The 19,458-nt window shown below is 63.3% G+C and overlaps 1 protein-coding gene across 1 annotated transcript in view; it reads left to right on the forward strand.

Annotated features, from left to right (window-relative positions):
• The first annotated feature begins 18,424 nt into the window (after positions 1-18,424).
• The window catches only part of ONECUT3 (one cut homeobox 3), an 8,657-nt gene continuing 7,623 nt past the window's right edge, over positions 18,425-19,458 (forward strand). The window contains 7 exon segments of the mRNA XM_045491036.1: positions 18,425-18,469; positions 18,471-18,550; positions 18,552-18,611; positions 18,613-18,859; positions 18,862-19,152; positions 19,154-19,249; positions 19,252-19,453. Coding sequence (XP_045346992.1) covers positions 18,425-18,469; positions 18,471-18,550; positions 18,552-18,611; positions 18,613-18,859; positions 18,862-19,152; positions 19,154-19,249; positions 19,252-19,453 — 1,021 coding nt within the window.

Below are 19,458 nucleotides of genomic sequence, written 5' to 3' on the forward strand. Positions count from 1 at the left end.
TATATTCGTACGAGCGTGTGTGCATGTGAGGGTGTGTGTGAGAACAGAGCTGTGCATGTTTGTGCGCGTGTGCAGGTGTGCGTGTGAGTGCGCCTGCCCCCCATGCAAGCTGCTGTGTCCCCGCCCGGCTCCCTGTCTTCTCTCCTGCTGTCCCCACCGCAGGGACTGTGCCGTGGCCCCGCCCCTGCTCACCCTGCTCATCTTCCTTCGGGGGCTGCCTTCTCGGGACCCCCTGGATCTGCCAACCACAGGTGCCTCCCCCGGGAGAACATTCCGTGATTCTGCTTATGCATTCATTTGGTGAATTTTGGCACTCTCTGGGGGCAGGGGCTGGCATTTCGAGGACTGCTCAGTCCCCAGGGCCCAGGATGGGACAACTCGACAGGCATCGCTGTGCCATGACACCGCCGGCCCAGGCCGCACGTTCTCAGCCCACTGGCACCGTTGCCCAGACAACAGGCCTCCCCACCCCGGGCTGTGCCTCCTACCCCATCCAGACACCAGCCCTGCTGGGCGTCAGCTGTCCCGGAACACTGTCCCCATTGGACGTGGCTGGGGGCATGGATTTTCAAAGCCATCTCTCCATCTGGCAGCTTTATTAACCCGATTCGACTGATCGAGTGACTGACGTGTTTGCTTATTGGCTTCTCCCGCCTCTCCAGGGACCTGGGCCAGGTGCCCCCTACCATTTCCACGAGCCCACGGACACCAGGACCCCCTCACAGCCCCATATCACACACACACACACACACACACACTCACAATTACAATTATACGCTTGTGGTGATTGGGTCAATTTAAGTGGATCTTTCTGGAAGGCAGTGTGCCAACATCTAACAGGATTAAAAGGGCAAATCCAAGATGCAAGGTTAGTGAGGACAAGAACTTTTACTTATCACCTTCTCTGCTGGGTCCCAAGCACCTTACAGCTATGCCCAGCACATAGTAGGTGCTCAGTAAACAGTAGATGAATCCCCCCGGCCTGTGTGTTCCACCAGAAACTTATCCCACAGGTGTACACACGGAAGTGTGCTAGGGTTTATGTAAAAGCATGTTCCCTGCAGCATCCATTGTTCTGGCAAAAATCTGGGAACCACGTAGGTAGCCAACAGCAGGATGCTGGTGAAATAAGTCATAGGTGGTCCAACCACAGAGGGCTATGCAGCTGTACCGGAAGGAGATGCCCTCTAGGCGAAGCATCCAGAACCCCAAGAGAGACTTGGTGAGGAGCCCACTGGCCCCAAAGGCGTTGGCGACTCGTGCCCACACACACCTGGACACGGACGTTTACAGAAGCTTCATAGTTGTCCAAACCCAGACAACCAAGATTTCTTCAGCCCTTGGGTGGACGCGTAGACCGTGGTTCACCCAGACGAGGGCATATTACTCAGCGCTAAGAAGAAGCGAGCCATCGAGCCGCGCGGAGACACGGAGGAGCCTCGGACGCACGTCACTCAGCGACACGAGCCAGACTGAGGTGGCGACACACCGTGTGGTTCCAGGTCCAGGACGTTCTGGAAAAGGCAGGACAAGGGTGTGCAGTTGCCGAGCTGGGGGAGGGGAGGAGCGAGTGGAGCACAGGGGATTAAGGCAGCGACGCCCTCCGTGTGATGCTTCAGTGGTGGATGCATAACGTGGTGCAATGAAAACCCGGAGAAAGCACGAGGCCGAGGGTAAGCTCTCTGTTCGTCCTTGAGGTCCCGGGCGAGTGTGCCGTGGCTGCTGTAACAAAGGGGCGGCTCAGAGCGCGTCCTCTCCCGCCCCAGAGGCCGGAAGCGCAGGGCCGGGGAGTCTGTCCCCGCCCTCCCAGCTTCTGGGGTCTGCTGCCTCATTGAGACACCACCCCATCTCTGCCCTCATGCTCACGTGTGTCCAAATGTCCCCTTCTCCTACATATACCAGTCATACCAGACTAGGACCCACCCAAACGGCCTCACCTTAACTTGATTGTATACAAAGACCCTATTTCTTTTTTTTTTTTTTAATTTTTTTTCAACGTTTTTTTTATTTATTTTGGGGACAGAGAGAGACAGAGCATGAACGGGGGAGGGGCAGAGAGAGAGGGAGACACAGAATCCGAAACAGGTTCCAGGCTCCGAGCCATCAGCCCAGAGCCCGACGCGGGGCTCGAACTCACGGACCGCGAGATCGTGACCTGGCTGAAGTCGGACGCTTAACCGACTGCGCCACCCAGGCGCCCCCAAAGACCCTATTTCTAAAACAGGCCATGGGGCACCTGGTGGCCCCACGGTTAAGTGTCCAACTTCAGCTCAGGTCATGATCTCACAGTCCGTGAGTTCAAGCCCCGCGTCGGGCTCTGTGCTGACACCTCGGAGCCTGGAGCCTGTTTCAGATTCTGTGTCTCCCTCTCTCTGACCCTCCCCCGTTCATGCTCTGTCTCTCTCTGTCTCAAAAATAAATAAACGTTAAAAAAATTTTTTTAAATAAATAAATAAATAAATAAACGTTAAAAAAAACATTTTAAAAAATTTAATAAAACTATTCTAAAAGGAAGAGTCTATTAAGAAAAAAAAAAAAAAACAGGTGCCAGAAAGCATGTGGAGAATGTTCACTCTTGGGAATAGAAATGGTGGTCTGTCTTTTACAGGTACGAGGAGACCTTGGTACAGAGGTTTCTGTGCAGATGGGAACCGGGCGGAACAGGAGGGGTGAGCGGGGGGGGGAAGGCTTATTTTTCCCTGTAGGATTGTTGCGGTTGTTTTTAAAATTTCGCCCCCCTCTGCATATATTGCTTGCTCAAAAACAGAAAATTTAACAAAAAGCATGGAGATCCCTGTTTTGTTACTCAGCTTCCCTGACGTTGGCCGTGACAGGGGAGTCCTGGCTCTCCCGTCTGTCTCCTGCACAGATGACTCTATCTGAGGCTCTCTCAGCCCCCGAGGCCCCTGTCCCATGGTCTCCTGTCCTCCTGGCTCAACAGCTTTGTGCGGGAAGGAAGTGGGAGCAATTCACATCCACAACTCACTTCCCCTTCTATGAATGAAAATAGTATCACCAGCTTGTCCCGAAAACAGTGCTTATTTTCATTAAAAAATAATACTAAGAATTCAACCACGTCCCAACCCTGCTTCAACCCCTGTCCCGACAGCCCCTCCTTCAGGCCGTGCCTGATCCAGCCCCTCGTAACCCCAGGCTCCTCCAAATGCCAAGGCTTTGCACCTGCTGTTCCCACTTCTCTTTACTTAACGCCTGCTCCCCTGATGACTTTCAGGGCAAATGGTCCCTTCTCAGGGAAGCCCCCAGGCCACCTACCCAGCCCCCAGACCCACCCTCAGCTCCTGTTATTCTGGGTCACGCTGTGAGATGAGATCTGCCCCCACCCCAAGGCTATGAGCTCCCCTGCTCCCTGTGCTGTTTGGGGCCTGGCACCCAGTAGGTGCAGTAAAGATCCTGTAATTGCACATGAGAAGAAACCAAGTGGAGACACCACAGCTGTATGTAGCAGGAACTCAGCAAATAGGATCACAGCTTGAAGGGTTCTTAGCAGCCGTCTGGAGCCCCCTCCCTGAGCCCCCCAAGCCCAGGGGGAGGGGGAGCAGAGGCCCCTTTAAGGGTCCAGCGCCACCTTCTTTTCTCAGCCACCCGGCACCCACCCACCTGAGAGAGGCTCAAGCAGCCCATTAAGCGATTTTTTTCCTCCACTTACAGCTACCGGCATCGACAGGGATACTCAATATCTGAGGGGCCGCTGGCCTTGGAAGAGAGATCGCAGCCGCCTCGATAAAATATTCTCTCTTGTCAGTGCCTCCCCCACCCCCGCCGAAGCTGTGTGCCCTATCCCCTCCTTTAATGAGCTCTGTTCTCTCCTCCCCCGCTGGATGAGATGCTTCCCCCTTCTCAGCCTTCCAAGCTCAGCTCAAGGGTTGGAGAAGGGCGGGGGGGGGGGGGGCGGTGAAAGGAGAATCATTCCCACTTCCTACCTGTCCAAGTTCTGGAGGGACCACTTCCCCCAGGAAGTCCTCCCAGACCCCTCGAGCCCAGGCTCCAATTCCAACGGCCCTGATCATCTCATGCTTTGAAGTGGGGGGCTGGGGTACATGTGGGGTCACACAGTAGTGTCTAGATGCCAAGATTCTCATCTGTCCATTCACTCAGTGGACGGAGAGGCAGGGATCGGTTTAGGGGCTCCAAGCCCTGTGGGGCCAGGACTGAGCACCTTCCAGGGGACAGGCAGGATAGGGTGAGGGCACAGAAGCTGTAGGGCAGGAGGAGGAGACCAGCAGGGCTGGAGTGAGCCCCTCAGGTGGCAGAGGTGATGACCTTCCCAGGGAGGGTGGCCATGGGATGTGAGCCGTGACAAGGGAGGGAACTCAGATGGCCAAGCTGGAAGGGAAGCCCCTCTGGGCCAGAAGCCCCCAATTCTGGCTTCAGCACCAAGAACAGCGCCCTGCAATTCTCTGACCCCAAACCCCAATTCTGACTTCAGCACCAAGAACAGCGCCCTGCAAGTCTCTGACCCCGAAGCCCCAATTCTGGCTTCAGCACCAAGAACAGCGCTCTGCTCGTCTCTGACCCCGAAGCCCCAATTCTGGCTTCAGCACCAAGAACAGCGCCCTGCTCGTCTCTGACCCCGAAGCCCCAATTCTGGCTTCAGCACCAAGAACAGCGCTCTGCTCGTCTCTGAACCCGAAGCCCCAATTCTGGCTTCAGCACCAAGAACAGCGCCCCTGCTCTCCTCTGGAACTCTGGAGGGGTCGCTGCAGTCCAATCCCGCGAGAGATGTCCCCTAGGGAGACCCCACTGGTTCCTGGTGGGTCCATAGGGGCCTCAGTGTCCTCAGTAAAGTGAAAACAAGGCCTCACTCCCAGGAGGTGGGGAGGATGGGGGAGCAGCAGGTGTCAACGCTGTTCATAAACCCTGAGTTCCTAGTCGCTGGCTGCGGTTTTTCTCAGCATCTAGAGCTGGGCAAAGTCTTCACACAGAAGGGGCTCAGTGAGTGTTGGCTGAATGAAAGAGTAGATAAGCGGTTCTAAAATTTCAAATCTAATCCCAACCCCTTCAGGGAAACTGAGACCGGAGAAGAATGTGGCTCTGCCCCTCCTTCCCAGCCAGATTCCAGAATCTTCTCTCCAGGCCTAAGGGCCTGCTGGGCAGGGGGAGGTGGGGAGGAAAGAAAGCCAGTGGGTGGGAGGGGCACTGCCGCCCGCGAAAATGAGCCCTGTTCATTGTCCAAATACTGACCCATTATGCGGAGCGATGCCATGGTCCCAGAGGGCCAGCTTCTCAGGAAGCCCCCAAGCTTGGGGGCAGACAGGGGACACTAGGTGGGCCGGAGAGAGAGCCCCATGGCTGGGGCGTCCCTGGAGGGGAGTGAAGGAGCTGAGGTTGGTGGTGGGAAGGGCAGCAAGGGTTCTACCTGGAAGGGGAAGGAAAGGTGTAGAGAGGAGAGAGCATTGGGACTGGGCTCTGCAGGTAGAGTAGGAGTTTCCTAGGGCAGACCCGCGGACAACGGAAAAGCAGAAGCACACGCAGGGATGTGGGAGAACATGGCCCACTTGGGAGGAATCGGGAGGGCCCCTCACCCCCGGAGGAGATGGAGGTGGATTGGGGGCCTGCTGGGGGCTCAGCCAGGACGAGGAGCAGGTGGGGGCGGGCCAGAGACAGGCTGGGGATGGGAGCTGCACAGAAGGACCCAGGCACCTGCGGCGGGGGGGGGGGGGAGACCAAAGCCTCACCCTCCCTCCAGGAGCCAGACATCAAACCCAGCCTCTGCCCCTTCCAGGATATTAATTTTTCAGAGAAGAAAATGCTTTTTGTATTTTTTTCCAGGCAAAATATTGATAATGGGCTTAATGCGCCTTTCCTGCTTTTGTGTGTTGAGAGGGCTTTTCCATCCTGGTCGCCGCAGAAGCTGCACACCCCACCCCCACCACGGCCCCCCCCCCCGGCAGGCCCTCACTTGGCTGCCCCAGTGTCTGCAGGGGGGGGGGTGTTGATTGCTGCGGAGCGCGTTGGCGCAGCCCCCTCCCTCCTCGAGCCCCCCACCCCCCGCCTCCACAAAGCCAGACACTCACCGCCCCGCCGTGGGTCGATGCGCCCTGCCGAGGGAGCTGGTGTTCCTGGCGGCTCCAGGCTGAGATACATTTCAAGTTGTTTGAGATTCGCCTTCCTTTCCCTCGTGGCGATCGAGAGGCAGGAAGACGGGGAGGTCCACCCGTTCATCCACTCCCTTGTACGTCACCCAGTCACTACGCACCTACTATGTGCCAGGCCCGGTGCCGGGGCCACAGCCACTTGGGCGGACCCCAGCTCCTGCCTCCTTGGAGTTCACGGTCTGCTGGGAGAGAACGGTGCTGAGCAGAATAATCCAGGAAAAACCTATCACTGCAAATTGGGACAAGACCCCTGTAAGAGAGGCACGGAAGTATGCGACCATGACGGAGTGAGGGGCTGATTGAGAATGGGGGCCAGAGGGCTCCCCTGAGGTGGGGACACCAAATGGGACCTGGAGAACCAGGGAGAGTAGCCTCTGCTGAGAGGGCCAGTGAGGAGCTCAGCCTTCCTCTGGAGGGAACGGCTTGTGCAAAGGCCCTGAGGCATCAAATAGCAGAATCTGCTCTCTCGGTGGTTCTCAAAGGGTAAGCACGCGCTGGCATCCCCTGGAGGGCTCACTGAAGCCCAGACGGCCAGTCCCTCACATCTGGAGATACCCCGCATCTAGGGACACTGATTCAGCAGGTGAGACCTGCGGTCTGACGGCACCAGGGGAAGAGCCAGTCGCTCGGTGAGTTGCAGACGCGAGCCGACCAGCAGGGGCGGGCAAAGGGGGCAGCGGAGCCAAATGGCCTCAAGCCCCCAGTTACTCTGTGTGCTCCGGGCGGGCTCCCTTAAACCTCCAGGCCTCGGTCTCCGAGCATCTCGGTTTCCTGCAACTGGAGAAGGGACGAACCGAGAAGACCCAGGTCAAAAGCTTAGTGCAGAGCCCGGCACACAGTAGCTGCTCAGTGAATGTAAGTGTCGATAAGGAACGTCTGTGTGATTAAGGAGCAGGAGGCCTTCGCTGAGCCGGTGGCAGATCCAAATGCCGGAAGCAAGAGTGTGTCGCCCGTGTATTCGTTCGCTGTTGCTGTGTCACAAATATCACACACCTACCAGCTTCCAACACGTATGACGTCTCCGTTTCCGTGCGTCAGTAGTCTGGGCTTAACTGGGTCCTCTGCTGGGTCCGACAGGCAACAGTCAAAGTGCCAGCTTGGCTGAAATCTTTTCTGGAGTTCAAGGTCCTTTTCCAAGCTCACCCCGTCCTCGGCAGAATTCAAGCCCTTGTGGTTATAGGATTGAAGCTCCTGTTTTCCGTCCAGATGTCAGCTGGGAGCAGGGGAGCCCTCAGGAACTAGAGCATGCCGGCTGCTTCCCAACACGTGGCCCCCTCCGGGGACCCCTAATGACACGGCAGCTTGTTTCTTCAAGGCCAGCAGGAGAGTCTCTGCTAGGACAGGGTCTTAAATGATGCAACACAATCACAGGAGAGAGATCTCTCACCTCCGCCATACTTCGCTGGCTATCAGGGGTCACACTAAGGGGAGGGGATTGTACAGGGTACAGCGTCAGGTGGAGGTCACAGGGACCATTTTAGTTTTCTGCTCTCCACACAGGCCCATGACCATGCCTTCCCATGGCTACAAAAGTGTGAATGGCCATAGATATGCACATACCTGCAAGTGTTTCTCTTTTTGCATTGCCTGCTGGGGAGCTCAGAGCCAAAACTGTGGCCCACCTGTGGCAGGGGTTTAGAACCACCTGATGTGGGTTCTGCGGACTAACTTCTCTTCCAGCTACAGCTTCTCTCGACTTCATGTCTATTTTTGTTCCTCTGGCTGCCTTGCTCTCTACAACACCCCCCAACCTTCTGGGCCCCAGGCAGACTGAGAAGGACAGCGTTTGAGCTCCGTTCCGAGGGCTCTACACGCATCCTCTCACTTCAGTCTGCAAAAGCCTCCCTGGGGCAGTGCCGCACAGAGCAGTTGTGGGAACTGACCCAAGAACCCAGCAAAGCAACGGATTAGAGAGTCTGGACAGAAGCTGGGCTCGATTCCAGATGATCCAGTTTGAGAGCGTGGGCTTTACGCACCATACGCCTTAAATTAAAACACGCACACAGACAAAGCGACCTCTGAGCGGGCCGAGCCAACCAGCAGGAAGGCCACACGGCAGCGACCTCCTCCCCTGATCCTGAGCCCAGAGCTGGGATGTCGGGCTGCCCTCGGCATAAATCACCCTCTACAAATGTGTCTGCACCCTCACGCGGATCTGCGGGCAGGGCAGTGGGTGCGGCTTCAGGGAAACTCAGTGGCTGGAGCCCGCGAAATCCACACACCAGGCCGGCCCGGGACCAGAGCCCAGCTGGGCCCAGCACCCCTCCCGGAGCCCCCCAATCATCGTGAACCGGACAGGCCCCGCCCCAGTGCAACGGAACCGTCCCCTTGGGCACATGTTCCTACCGTGTGTGCCACCTGGCCTTGGCTGGGCGACGGGACACCAGGACATGCCACACCCTCTTTGTGCCCTCCAGGCTCCCAGGCTGGGGAGAGAGACACCAGACAACCGCAGGGGAGCCCACGATGTTAGCAGCAGGACAAGGTGGGATCAGCGTGCAGCCCTCTTGGGGTGCTGTCCTCAGACTCAGCCGGGCCATCCTCTTTACGGCTTGGCCCGGCCCGGGGCACCGAGCACAGACCGGGGGGGGCATTAGCACGACGGCTAACGTGGGTGAGCGCCTACCATGTACCCGGGCCTGGTCCGTGCACTCGACCTGCATCAGTTCACAATAACTCAACGTGATCCCCATTTTGCAGATGGGGAAACCAAGACACAACTGATTGGCCGCGTTACTCAGAGTCCCATCGGCGGGGGCCCGGGTCCACACCCCGACTGATTACTTCTGTAATTGTCAAGGGAGCCAGAGAGCTGGGGCCTCGGTTTGCTAAGGCACAAAATGGGAACGATCGCCCCCCTCCACCTTGCCCCCCTGCCGGGTTGGTGAGTGAGGAGCTCACCCGAGGCCTGAGCAACTCACACGCCACCCTGAGCGGCTCCCAGGAGGCTTGACTCTGCCCTGCCTGCCCCCACGCGCACTCTCACAGCCCCTCACTTCTGCCCCCCTGAGAGGAGTCAGAACACGGGGCATTTGTGCACAGAAGCAAAGCAGGGACTCCAGAACAAGGCAGCTCAACGCCAGGCCGCCCCAATCCACCTGCCTTGGGCCCCGGTACTGCCTTCCAGAATCTCCTAGGAAGCGTGCGTTGGGGGGCTAGTGTCCAGCTCAGAGGGTCCCACGGGCAGTGGCTCCGAGCTGCACAGCCTGGAGGGAAAAGGAGGCCCCCATCTCCCCCAGCCCCCCTCCCAGGCCCAGCTGGAATCCTGCTGGTCAGTCTGTCACCGCCCGCCCCACCGCACCCCACCTGTCTTGGTTCACTCCGTGTGGGACGTGGACAGAGCTCAGCACCTGCCTCTGCCACAAGCATTTTCTGAGCACCTACAGGTCTGCACCGTGTGTGTGTTTTAAGTCCATCCCACAGATAAGCACCTTGAGCCTCCGAAAGCATCAGTGATACGTGTAAGGGGATGCTGGAGTTGGAACCCACAACTTGACCTTGATCTTGCGGTGGGGGTGGAGGCTGTGGCACCAAAAAGGCCCTGGCTGATGTCCCCCTCCATCCCTGGGCAACAAGGCACCCGCGTAAGGATGGTACCCCAGAGGTCAGGGGCCAGCTACCCCATGAAACAGCCAAGGTGAGACTCAGTCTCCCCAGGCAAGAAATGGGTGAGTGCCGGAAGCCAGCCCTCAGGGGGCGGGGCTCGGCTGCCACACACCTACCTGCCCCCCCCCCTTTGTCTTTGCCTCTGAGATCTGAAGGTCTTTGATTTTCCTAGGCAGCTGAGAGGCAGCTGCTCTGGGAGGTTTTCTTACCTGGAAAACAAGCAAGGGGTCAGCCAGGTGACCCTCAGCCCTCCCCAAACCCTCCCCAAACACTGCCGGTCCTGCAGGTGCTGTGACCCCAGGGAGCCCCGCCCCCCAGGCCGAGCAGCCCACCCGGGGACCTCCTGACGGACCTGGGCCAGGAGGATGCACCTCCTGTTTTTCTCACACTTGTGCCTGAGCCCCACCCTCAGGTCTCTCCCCTCCAGGCAGGGGTGAGGGGACGCAGGGACTGGAGGAAGTTCTGCTTCTTGGCTGAGTCCCAGGGGAGGCTGCTTGAGAAGGACCTGTCCTCTTACCGCTGATGCACAGGGAGTTCAGTAATAATAGAAATGTTGTGTTGCGTTTGCGTTTTGAAAAGCGAGGGGGAGAAAGAGAGGGAAGCCCAGCGGTTCCTACCCGCCAAAGTGCGGGGATTTATTACGGAGGCAATTACGGAGGGAAGCCGCCGGGACTGTTCTGAGGGGCCTGGGTGCTCGTTAGGGAGGCGGGATAAGCAGCAGTTACAGCTGTTAGCAGCGGAGGGGAGGGAGGAGGAAGGGGGAGGAGGGGGAGGAGGAGGGAGGGAGGAGAGGAAGGGAGGAGGGAGGGGGATGGGGAAAGGGAGGGGGAGGAGGAGGGGGGAGGAGGGAGAGGAGGAGGGGGAGGGAGGAGAGGAAGGGGGAGGAGGGAGGGGGAGGAGGAGGAGGGAGGGGGAGGAGGAGGGAGGGAGGAGAGGAAGGGGAGGAGGGAAGGGGAGGGGGAAAGGGAGGGAGGAGGAGGGGGGAGGAGGGAGAGGAGGAGGGGAGAGGGAGGAGGGGAGGGGGAGGAGGGAGGATAGAAGGGGGAGGGAGGGGGAGGAGGAGGGAGGAAGAGGAGGAGGGAGGGGGAGGAGGAGGAGGGAGGGAGGAGAGAAGGGGAGGAGGAAGGGGGAGGGGGAAAGGGAGGGGGAGGAGGAGGGGGGAGGAGGGAGAGGAGGAGGGGGAGGGAGGAGAGGAAGGGGGAGGAGGGAGGGGGAGGAGGAGGAGGGAGGGGGAGGAGGAGGAGGGAGGGGGAGGAGGAGGAGGGAGGGGGAGGAGGAGGGAGGGAGGAGAGGAAGGGGAGGAGGGAAGGGGAGGGGGAAAGGGAGGGAGGAGGAGGAGGGGGGAGGAGGGAGAGGAGGAGGGGAGAGGGAGGAGAGGAAGGGGGAGGAGGGAGGGGGAGGAGGAGGAGGGAGGGGGAGGAGGAGGGAGGGAGGAGAGGAGGGGAGGAGGGAAAGGGAGGGGGAAAGGGAGGGAGGAGGAGGAGGGGGGAGGAGGGAGAGGAAGAGGGGAGGGGGAGGAGGGAGGATAGGAGGGGGAGGAGGGAGGGAGGGAGGGAGGAGGGAGAGGAGGAGGAGGGAGGGGAGGAGGAGGGGAGGAGGGAGAGGAGGAGGGGGAGGAGGGAGAGGAGGAGGGGGAGGGAGGGGAGGAGGAGGGAGGAAGAGAGGAAGAGGAGGAGAGAGGAGGAGGAGGAGGAGGGAGGGAGGAGAGGAAGGGGAGGAGGAAGGGGGAGGGGGAAAGAGGAAGAGGGGGTAGAAGGAGGGGGGAGGAGGAGGAGGGGGAGGGGAGGAGGGGGAGGAGGGGAGTAGTAAGAGGGAGGGAGGAGAGGAGGGGAGGAAGGAGGGGAGGAGGGGGAGGAGGGGGAGGGGGAGGGAGGAGAGGAAGGGGAAGGAGGGAGGGAGGAGGAGGAGGGGGAGGAGAAGGGGGGAGGGGGAGAGGGGGGAAGGGGGGGCGAGTGGAGGGGCAAGGCGGGAGCACCAAAACTCCCTCTCTTACCAGCGGGGGAAACTGAGGCCGCCCAAACCCCTCCAGGCCATGGGGCTCTGCTTCCCTGCAGCCTGGGGCCCTCCCAAGGGTCAGGCTCCAGTGTTTGAGGTCGGGGCGGCCGTGACCTTTTCCAGGAGGAGCCCGGTTGACCCTTCCGCTTCTGGGGCCCTTTAATGATTAACCGGCTGGTGGGAGGCGGGGGCGCATCCGGGAGGACCGATCCCCCACACCTGCATCTGGGCCGTGAGCAGTCTGCCACCCGGCTGCTGGGTCACAGGCCCCAGAAGAGGGGACCACGGCAAGTGCAGACACTGTCTCCTCCGGTCTCCTCTCACCGCCTCCCACAAATTCGGGGGTGGGGGGGTCACGGGCTCCCTGGTCCCTGGGATTATCCGAAGGGCTAGTTCAGAGAAACGTTCTGTGTGGCTGCAGGCCGCACAGAGTCAGCTGGGACCCCCGGCTGGACGCACCAATGTGTGCACACGACACCTGCAGGGAAGCCTGTTAGGACTCAGCGCCGGGCCACCGGACAGGACAGGCCTGGGGCTGGTCCGCTGGCTGGGGGCCTCGGGCAAGTGCCAGAAGCTTCCTGTGCCTGTTTCCTCATCTGCAAAATGGGCTCAATTAGAGGGCCTGCCTCGTAGTCCCGCCCACTCCGCCCCCGGCCTGCAGGAGGCATAGTGGGAGGGGGCAGGCAGTAGAAGGGGGTCTCTGCTGGGTGTGGCACTCCCGGGGGGGGGGGGGGGTCTGGGACCCCTCACCCCCTGGGCAGGGAGGCGTAGTGAGGTGGCTGCAGACTGAAGGAACAGCAGTCCCCTCCCCTCACGCAGCCACTCGCCTGCCCCCACTCCCCCGCACAACACACGGCGTGGGGGGCTGTCATCCCCACCACATCTCCCACGCGCTCCGTCTGTGCAGACGGAGTCGGGAAGGACTTGTTCTAAAGGCTACGGGGGGCCCTGTCCTGCTTGGCCTCCCAGGCTGGCATTCCCACCCCCCAGGTCCCAGCCTTATCTCCTTGACTCATTCAACAAATATTTCCTTAATGCAGGCCCGTGGGTACTCGCTGCTCAGTACTGGGGGGACTGGGTGAGGCCCACCTCCTGCCCCTGCCCCAGGCCTCCCTTCCCCACGTGATGAGGGCCTTTCGTCCCTGACTCCCCTACCTGACGAACTCCTACACATCCCCCCACAAAACTCAGCATCCAGGCCCGGTGCTGGGAAGGCGCCCTGCCCCCATCGCTCACTCAGGAGCAAGAACCAGTCTGTCCTCCCCCCCCCCCCCAAGCACTAGCGCGACCTCCCCCCCCGCCCCCTGCCAGGGCCGGGTGACCCCCCAGCTCTGGGTGGGCGCTGCACTGAGAGATGTGTTTAAATCCAGTGACCGGCCCAAGTCCCTTCCTCCAGCCTCCGCCGGTAGGTTCTGCCTGGCGGGCCAGCATCCCTTGCCCCAGTCTCAACCTCCCAGTACCCCTCGAAGAGGTCTGGGGGGCGGGGCTCACACCCAGGGAGGCAGCAGGGGGTGGGGGCAAGTCCGCTCTGCAGGACGGTGGTGCGGAGTCTCTGCCCCCCCCCCCCCCGCCCCACTTCCTGGCCAAGCGGCAAGGGTGCCATGTGTTCAGATAAATGGCGCGTTAATGGGGCGCCAGATCAGGGCGAGGCTCCGCAGCCAACCGGATGCCGCCCGGGTTGCCCGGGGTGGGCGCCCCTTGGACGCTCCCTGAGCAGGAGGGGCGTAGCCCCCCCTCCTGCCTGGGGCCTCCACCTCTGCGTCAGGAAAGTGGGCGCCCTCCCAGGCCTGCGCTCGCGGCCTCGGGGTCGCCTCCCTGGGGGTCCACGGCCGCACACTCTGGGTTGCCGGGGTCCGCATGCTGGCGCTCCGCGGAGTCGGCGCCGCGACCCGGGTCAGGGAGGCAGCCCGGCCCGGGTCCCCCAGCCCCGAGCCTCCGCAGACCCACCGGCCGCGCCCCGCGCGACCCGGGCTCCCGGAGCCGCTCGCCACCTTTGTGCAAGGCGGAGAGCGTTGTGGGTCGAATATATGTATTTACATTTTTAATTGTCGAAGGAACCTCCCTTCCGGGAAGGACCAGAGGGTGCTCCAGGCTGCGAGGGGGCGGGGGTCTCGCTCGGCGGCCGAAGGCCCGGGCTTCGCGGCGGGGGTGGCGCTGGGGCCCCTCCGGAGCTGGGCGCCCGACGCGGGTTTCGTTTGCTCCGGGGAAGCTCTCGGCCCGCAGTGCCTGGGCCCCATCAGCGGAGCGGGGCTGGGGGACGACCTCCGGCTCCACAGCCCGCGCTGCCCCCTCCCTCGTCCTCCCGGAGACCCGCGAGCCGTGCCCTGCCGGCCTGGCCTCAGTTTCCCCGACTGCTCCCTGCCGGGCAGACTCACAGTTTCCTCACCAGCTCCTGAAGGAGGAGGGGTGATCTCGACAAAGGCGAGAGAAGAGGGGTCTGGGCCACCGTAGGGGGGCTCGTTCGTGTCGCAGCCCCTGCTGACCGTGCCTCCAACTGGCCTCAGGGTATTTGCGACCTGGGCGTCCCAGGCTGCCGCCCCCAGCCCGGCTCGGGCGCGCAGCGGAAGCGAAAGCAGGTGGACGGGGAGCGAGGAGAGCGAGCCGACCTCGGGCGCCCTGCGGGTCACTCTCCAGATGGGGAAACTGAGGCGCGGGAGGGGTAGGCCGGCTGTCTGGGCGCCCTCCGGCGTCTGCCCTGGCCGGGCCTCGACTACTCACCCTGAGAATAGTGTTGGTGGGGGTCTGTGGGTGCAATTCCGGGCCGCCGGGGGAGGGGACCGGGGACGGGACGCGGGGCCCCAGGGACGCGCGCGCGCGCGCGCGCACACACACACACACACACACACACACACAACACACACTCACACACACAGACCCGCGCCCGCGGACGCCGGGCCCCCCGCTGCCCCCGCGCAAACAAGCGCCGTGTTTGCCGGAGAGCGCGGCGGGCGGCGCGGCCCGGGAGCGATGAGGATTCGATGGAGCCGCGCGCTGCGGCGGGGGGGCAACGGAGCCCGGGCGGGCGTGGGGATCGATCGAGCGCAGCTGTCGCCGACACGCCCGCGGGAGCACCTACCCCGCGGGCCAGCGCCCCGGGCGCCGCCGGCCGCTGGCGAGGAGCTCCTCCGGACGGCCGGCCCGCCAGGGGCGAAGCCCCAACGTCGTGGCGCCCCGCCTTCGGGCCTCGGAAGGACCCCGCGCCCAACGTCCGAAAGTGGAACCTCTCGGGCGCCGCGCGCACAGCCGCGCCGGGATCCCCGCCAGGCCGGAAGAGCCTAGCACCCTCCCCCCCAAATCTAAATAAAGTCCTCCGACCCCGCCCGAACGAAGGCGCAGGAGTCCGGCGGGAGGGTGAGGGCCTGCGGGGTGCGCGCCAGGCTTTGGGGTGCCCGCGGGCCTGGGGACTGGAACGGTGCCGGCGCGGGCCTCAGGCTGGGGCGGGGCTGGGGGGGGTGATATTCGCCGCCACTATTTATTAAAACCTTGCTCTAGTAAAACTAGGCGTGCGCGGTCGCCGGTGACTTTCATTTCCGTGGGGACAAGTGGAGTCGCAGAATCGGGCGCAGACCGAGGGCAGACCTGGGGGAGGCCGGGAAAGGAAAACCCTCGGATGCGTCCCCCCTAATGTTTTTGGCTGCGCGGCAGGACCCAGAACAAGAGGCCGGGAGGTGGACCACAGCTTGCCTCCAGGGCAGTTTCGAGCCTGGGAGGGAGGTGTTGTGGCTGAAGGCCCCGCTGGGCTCCCGGGGCAGGGAGGAGGTCCCAGGTTGGCACAGAGAAGGTGGGCATCGGCGGGGTCGGGGGGGGGGGGGCAGCCCCAGCGCGAGCGGACGCGGGGTCTGGGAGTCGAACTCCAATTTTCCTGCGGGGAAGACTGAGGCCGTAGAGCTTAGGCGACGTGGCCAAGGTCCCGGTAGGAGCGAGGAAGGGGGTCTCCCTGCCCCCATCCAGCCCACCCCTCCCCCGCCCGCAATTTGCCTAATGACCAAGAGATCGATCCGCGCGAGCCACCCGCCTGCCCCGTGGCCGGCTCAATTCTATTTTACTAATTACTAAAAGGCCGCTGGTGGGGGGAGCCGGTTCAGGGGTGCCAGGGGGCCTCCTCCCTCCTAGATGCCGGCAGATTTTTGTTCAGTCTCCCAGTACGAGCGCAGCCTCTGCGAGGAGCAGGATCCCTGTTCCCGGAGGGGGTCCAAATCCAGGCCGCCGTACAGGAGGCGGGGGCTGCTTGCACGGAGCCAGCGGTCCCAGCCCCCACCGAGCCTGGGCGCTCAGGGTGTCCCGAGGCCTCAGCGCGGAGGGGGCTCCGTCTTAAAGCCCCAGGCTGGCCTCTTTTCTTTTCAAAATGGGCGCTTTCTTCCTTAGCAAAGCCGCACATGCTTGTTATAAAAATGAAGTGATAATCGAGCTGGAGAAAATATAGGAAGAAGGAAGCAGAGAGCCCACGGAGCTGGACACCCCCCAGCGCCCTAGGCTGACATCTGGGGGGTGCTTCCTTCCAGCTCGGTCTTCCCTCCCATGACTCCCCAGCCCCGCCTGACCCACGCTTCTTGGGCCTGGGATGTGATCATTTTATGGAGGCTGATTGATTTTTAGATCCCACGATTATTTTTAATTATCTGTGATTGTTGGAGGGTGGGATGGGGGGGGGCTCAGGCTGGGGCTCAGCGCCGCCAGGACCCGCCTCCCGGACTCAGAATCCTCATGGGGAGGGGGATATTCAGTTGTTCGGACCTGCCCCTCTCCCATCTCTGTTTTCCCACCTGGAAGATGGGTGTAATAATATATAACCCGGAATTCTATCTGAACCACGGACCCAGATAGCACTTGGAGTGTTAGTGCTTGGACGGACATCAGCCCAAGGGGGAGTCCTGCCAGGGCACCCCCTCTACCTCGGGCCTGAGGGGCAGGGAGAACGGTGGCTTGACTCCTTCTCAGCAGTGGGTGAGGACAGAGTGTGTGCTCGGTCAACAGTAGGCAGCTACCAAACGCTGAGTCCTAAGCGGCACGAGGCCTTCACGGGGGTCCCCATGAGCCCCTATCCCACCCAGGACTTGGATCAGCCCATTCTACTGTCTGATCCCCCCAAGCTGGGGGTCCTGGGCCCCAAACTCCCTCGTCCAGGCCCCAAACTCCCTTGTGCCCCCTCCCTCTGCCATGATGGGGGCCAGCACGGTTGTGCCTCCGGCTCAAAGCTAGAGCTGGCAGGAAAACACTCCCCTCCCCACGATGGAAGGGAGAACAGACCGAGAGGGCCCTAGCCCAGGGGCCGAGCTCCGTTCGTCTGCAGGCGTGAGGGGTGGTGTTGAAGGCGTGAGGACGGGGCGGCCCGTGGTTTGCACGGAGCTGGCTCCCTGCTTGGGCCTTCTGTCCACTGGACACTTACAGCCTCCCTGCTGAGATGGGGGCACTTTGGGGGCTCCAGGAGAGGCCTCAGTAGCTTTCCCCCCCACAGGTCACCCTGTGGGGCCGCCATACTGGGGAAGGAAGAAAGGGTGGGTTGATTTGGGGTGGGGCACCTTTCGGGGTGTGGGGGGGTGACCCCTCCGCTACCTGCATCTGACCCCGCTGGAGGGACCATGGAAGGGAATGTCTCTCTGAGCGTGGGAGGCTCCCCATTTTTCCCAGTTCCCAAGGGTCCCTGGGCCTCAACTGGCTCCCGGTGGGGAGGAAAAGAAGCACCTTCTCTCCCCACACACCAAAAGAGAAACACTGGGGTGGGGGGGGCAGTTGGAAGCAGGGGCTTCTTAGGAAGCAGAGAGGACAAGTCCCCCACCTGCCTGCTCTGGAAAAGGACAAGTTCTTTAAAGGTCCCCCCCTCCTCCCCCACCCCCCAGCTGCTGCCTGCTGGGGATGGAGAGAACCAGAACTTGGAGGCGGGAGGCATCTTTGGCACCCCTGAGGACAGGTGCTCCACTGTGCAGCTAGGGAAACTGAGGCCCAGGTGCCCACACCTGGAAGCAGATGCGGACACTGGGGGTGGACAGGCCCTGACTCAGCCTGAGGACCCCGATTTTCAGCAGGACTCCCCGCAGAGAGATGGGAAGCGGGCAGCGACTCCTCTACGGTGCTCCCATAGGGGAAGCCCAGCTTTGGACAGGAACCTGCCTCGTGGGGTCCGTGTGTGCCAGAGGCCAGAGGGGGGACAAGTGGACCCCAGGCCCCACCCAGCCACATTCTACGTGTTCCTGGAGATAGATTTGGGGGCGTCAGGCAGGAAAGTAACCTCCCTGACCCTCTGGGGAGAGACACAGAATAAGAGGTGTAGGGATGAGGCCCCAGGCCCCACCTCGGAGGGGTCTGTCTTCCGAAGCCCGCCCGGCTGTCCCCGCGTCCGCCGGCCCCCCTGTTGGAGAGGGGGGGGACGCGGACGGGCGCAGAGGCTGGGGACCCCAGGAGCCCGAGTCTGGCCCACTCCGGCCCGCCTGGAGCTCGAGGGGGCCGGAGCGGGCGGAGAGCGAGGCGGCGGGAGGCGGCGGAGAGGGGAGCGGGTGGGCGGGGGGTGCTGACGTCAGACCCGGGCCCGGGCGCCGGCGGCCGCTCCCCCGCCACATCCTGGTGGCCGCGCTCGCAGCCGGGCCGGGCGGTGCGCCGCGCAGCCGGGCAGCCTCGCGCGCAGCCACCGGGGAGCGGGCGGGGGCCATGCGGCGGCCTTGAGCGCGCCGGGCCGGCGCCGAGGAGCGCGCGCGGCGGGCGAGCGGCCGAGCATGGAGCTGAGCCTGGAGAGCCTGGGGGGCCTGCACGGCGTGGCCCCACGCGCAGGCGGGCGAGCTGCTGAGCCCGGGCCACGCGCGCTCGGCGGCGGCGCAGCACCGCGGCCTGGTGGCGCCGGGCGCCCGGGCCTGGTGGCGGCATGGCGAGCCTGCTGGACGGCGGCGGCGGCGGCGGGGGAGGCCGGGGGTGCGGGCGGCACGGGCGGCGCGAGCGGCGGCGCCGACTTCCGCGGGGAGCTGGCGGGCCCGCTCCACCCGGCCATGGGCATGGCCTGTGAGGCGCCCGGCCTGGGCGGTACCTACACGACGCTCACGCCCCTGCAGCACCTGCCGCCGCTCGCCGCCGTGGCCGACAAGTTCCACCAGCACGCGGCGGCCGCGGCGGTGGCCGGGGCGCACGGCGGCCACCCCCACGCGCACCCGCACCCGTCGCGGCCGCGCCGCCCCCGCCGCCCCCGCCGCAGCGCCTGGCGGCCAGCGTGAGCGGCAGCTTCACCCTCATGCGCGACGAACGCGCGGCGCTCGCCTCCGTGGGCCACCTCTACGGGCCCTACGGCAAGGAGCTGCCCGCCATGGGGTCGCCGCTGTCGCCTCTGCCCAACGCGCTGCCGCCCGCGCTGCACGGCGCCCCGCAGCCCCCGCCGCCGCCGCCGCCACCGCCGCTGGCCGCCTACGGCGCGCCGGGCCACCTGGCCGGGGACAAGCTGCTGCCGCCCGCCGCCCTTCGAACCGCACGCTGCGCTGCTGGGGCGCGCCGAGGACGCGCTGGCTCGCGGGCTGCCCGGAGGCGGCGGCGGCGGCGGCGGCGGCGGCGGGGGGCGGCGGCGCGGGCGGCGGGGGCACCGCGGGGCTGCTGCGCGCCGCTGGGCGGGCTGGCGGCCGCCGGGGCGCACGGGTCCCACGCAGGCGGCGGCGGCCCGGGCGCGGGCGGCGGCGGCGGCGGCCCCGGGGCGGGCGCGGCGGCGGAGGAGATCAACACCAAGGAGGTGGCGCAGCGCATCACCGCCGAGCTGAAGCGCTACAGCATC

This window comes from Leopardus geoffroyi, chromosome A2 (assembly GCF_018350155.1).
Source record: "Leopardus geoffroyi isolate Oge1 chromosome A2, O.geoffroyi_Oge1_pat1.0, whole genome shotgun sequence".
Lineage (NCBI taxonomy): Eukaryota > Metazoa > Chordata > Mammalia > Carnivora > Felidae > Leopardus > Leopardus geoffroyi.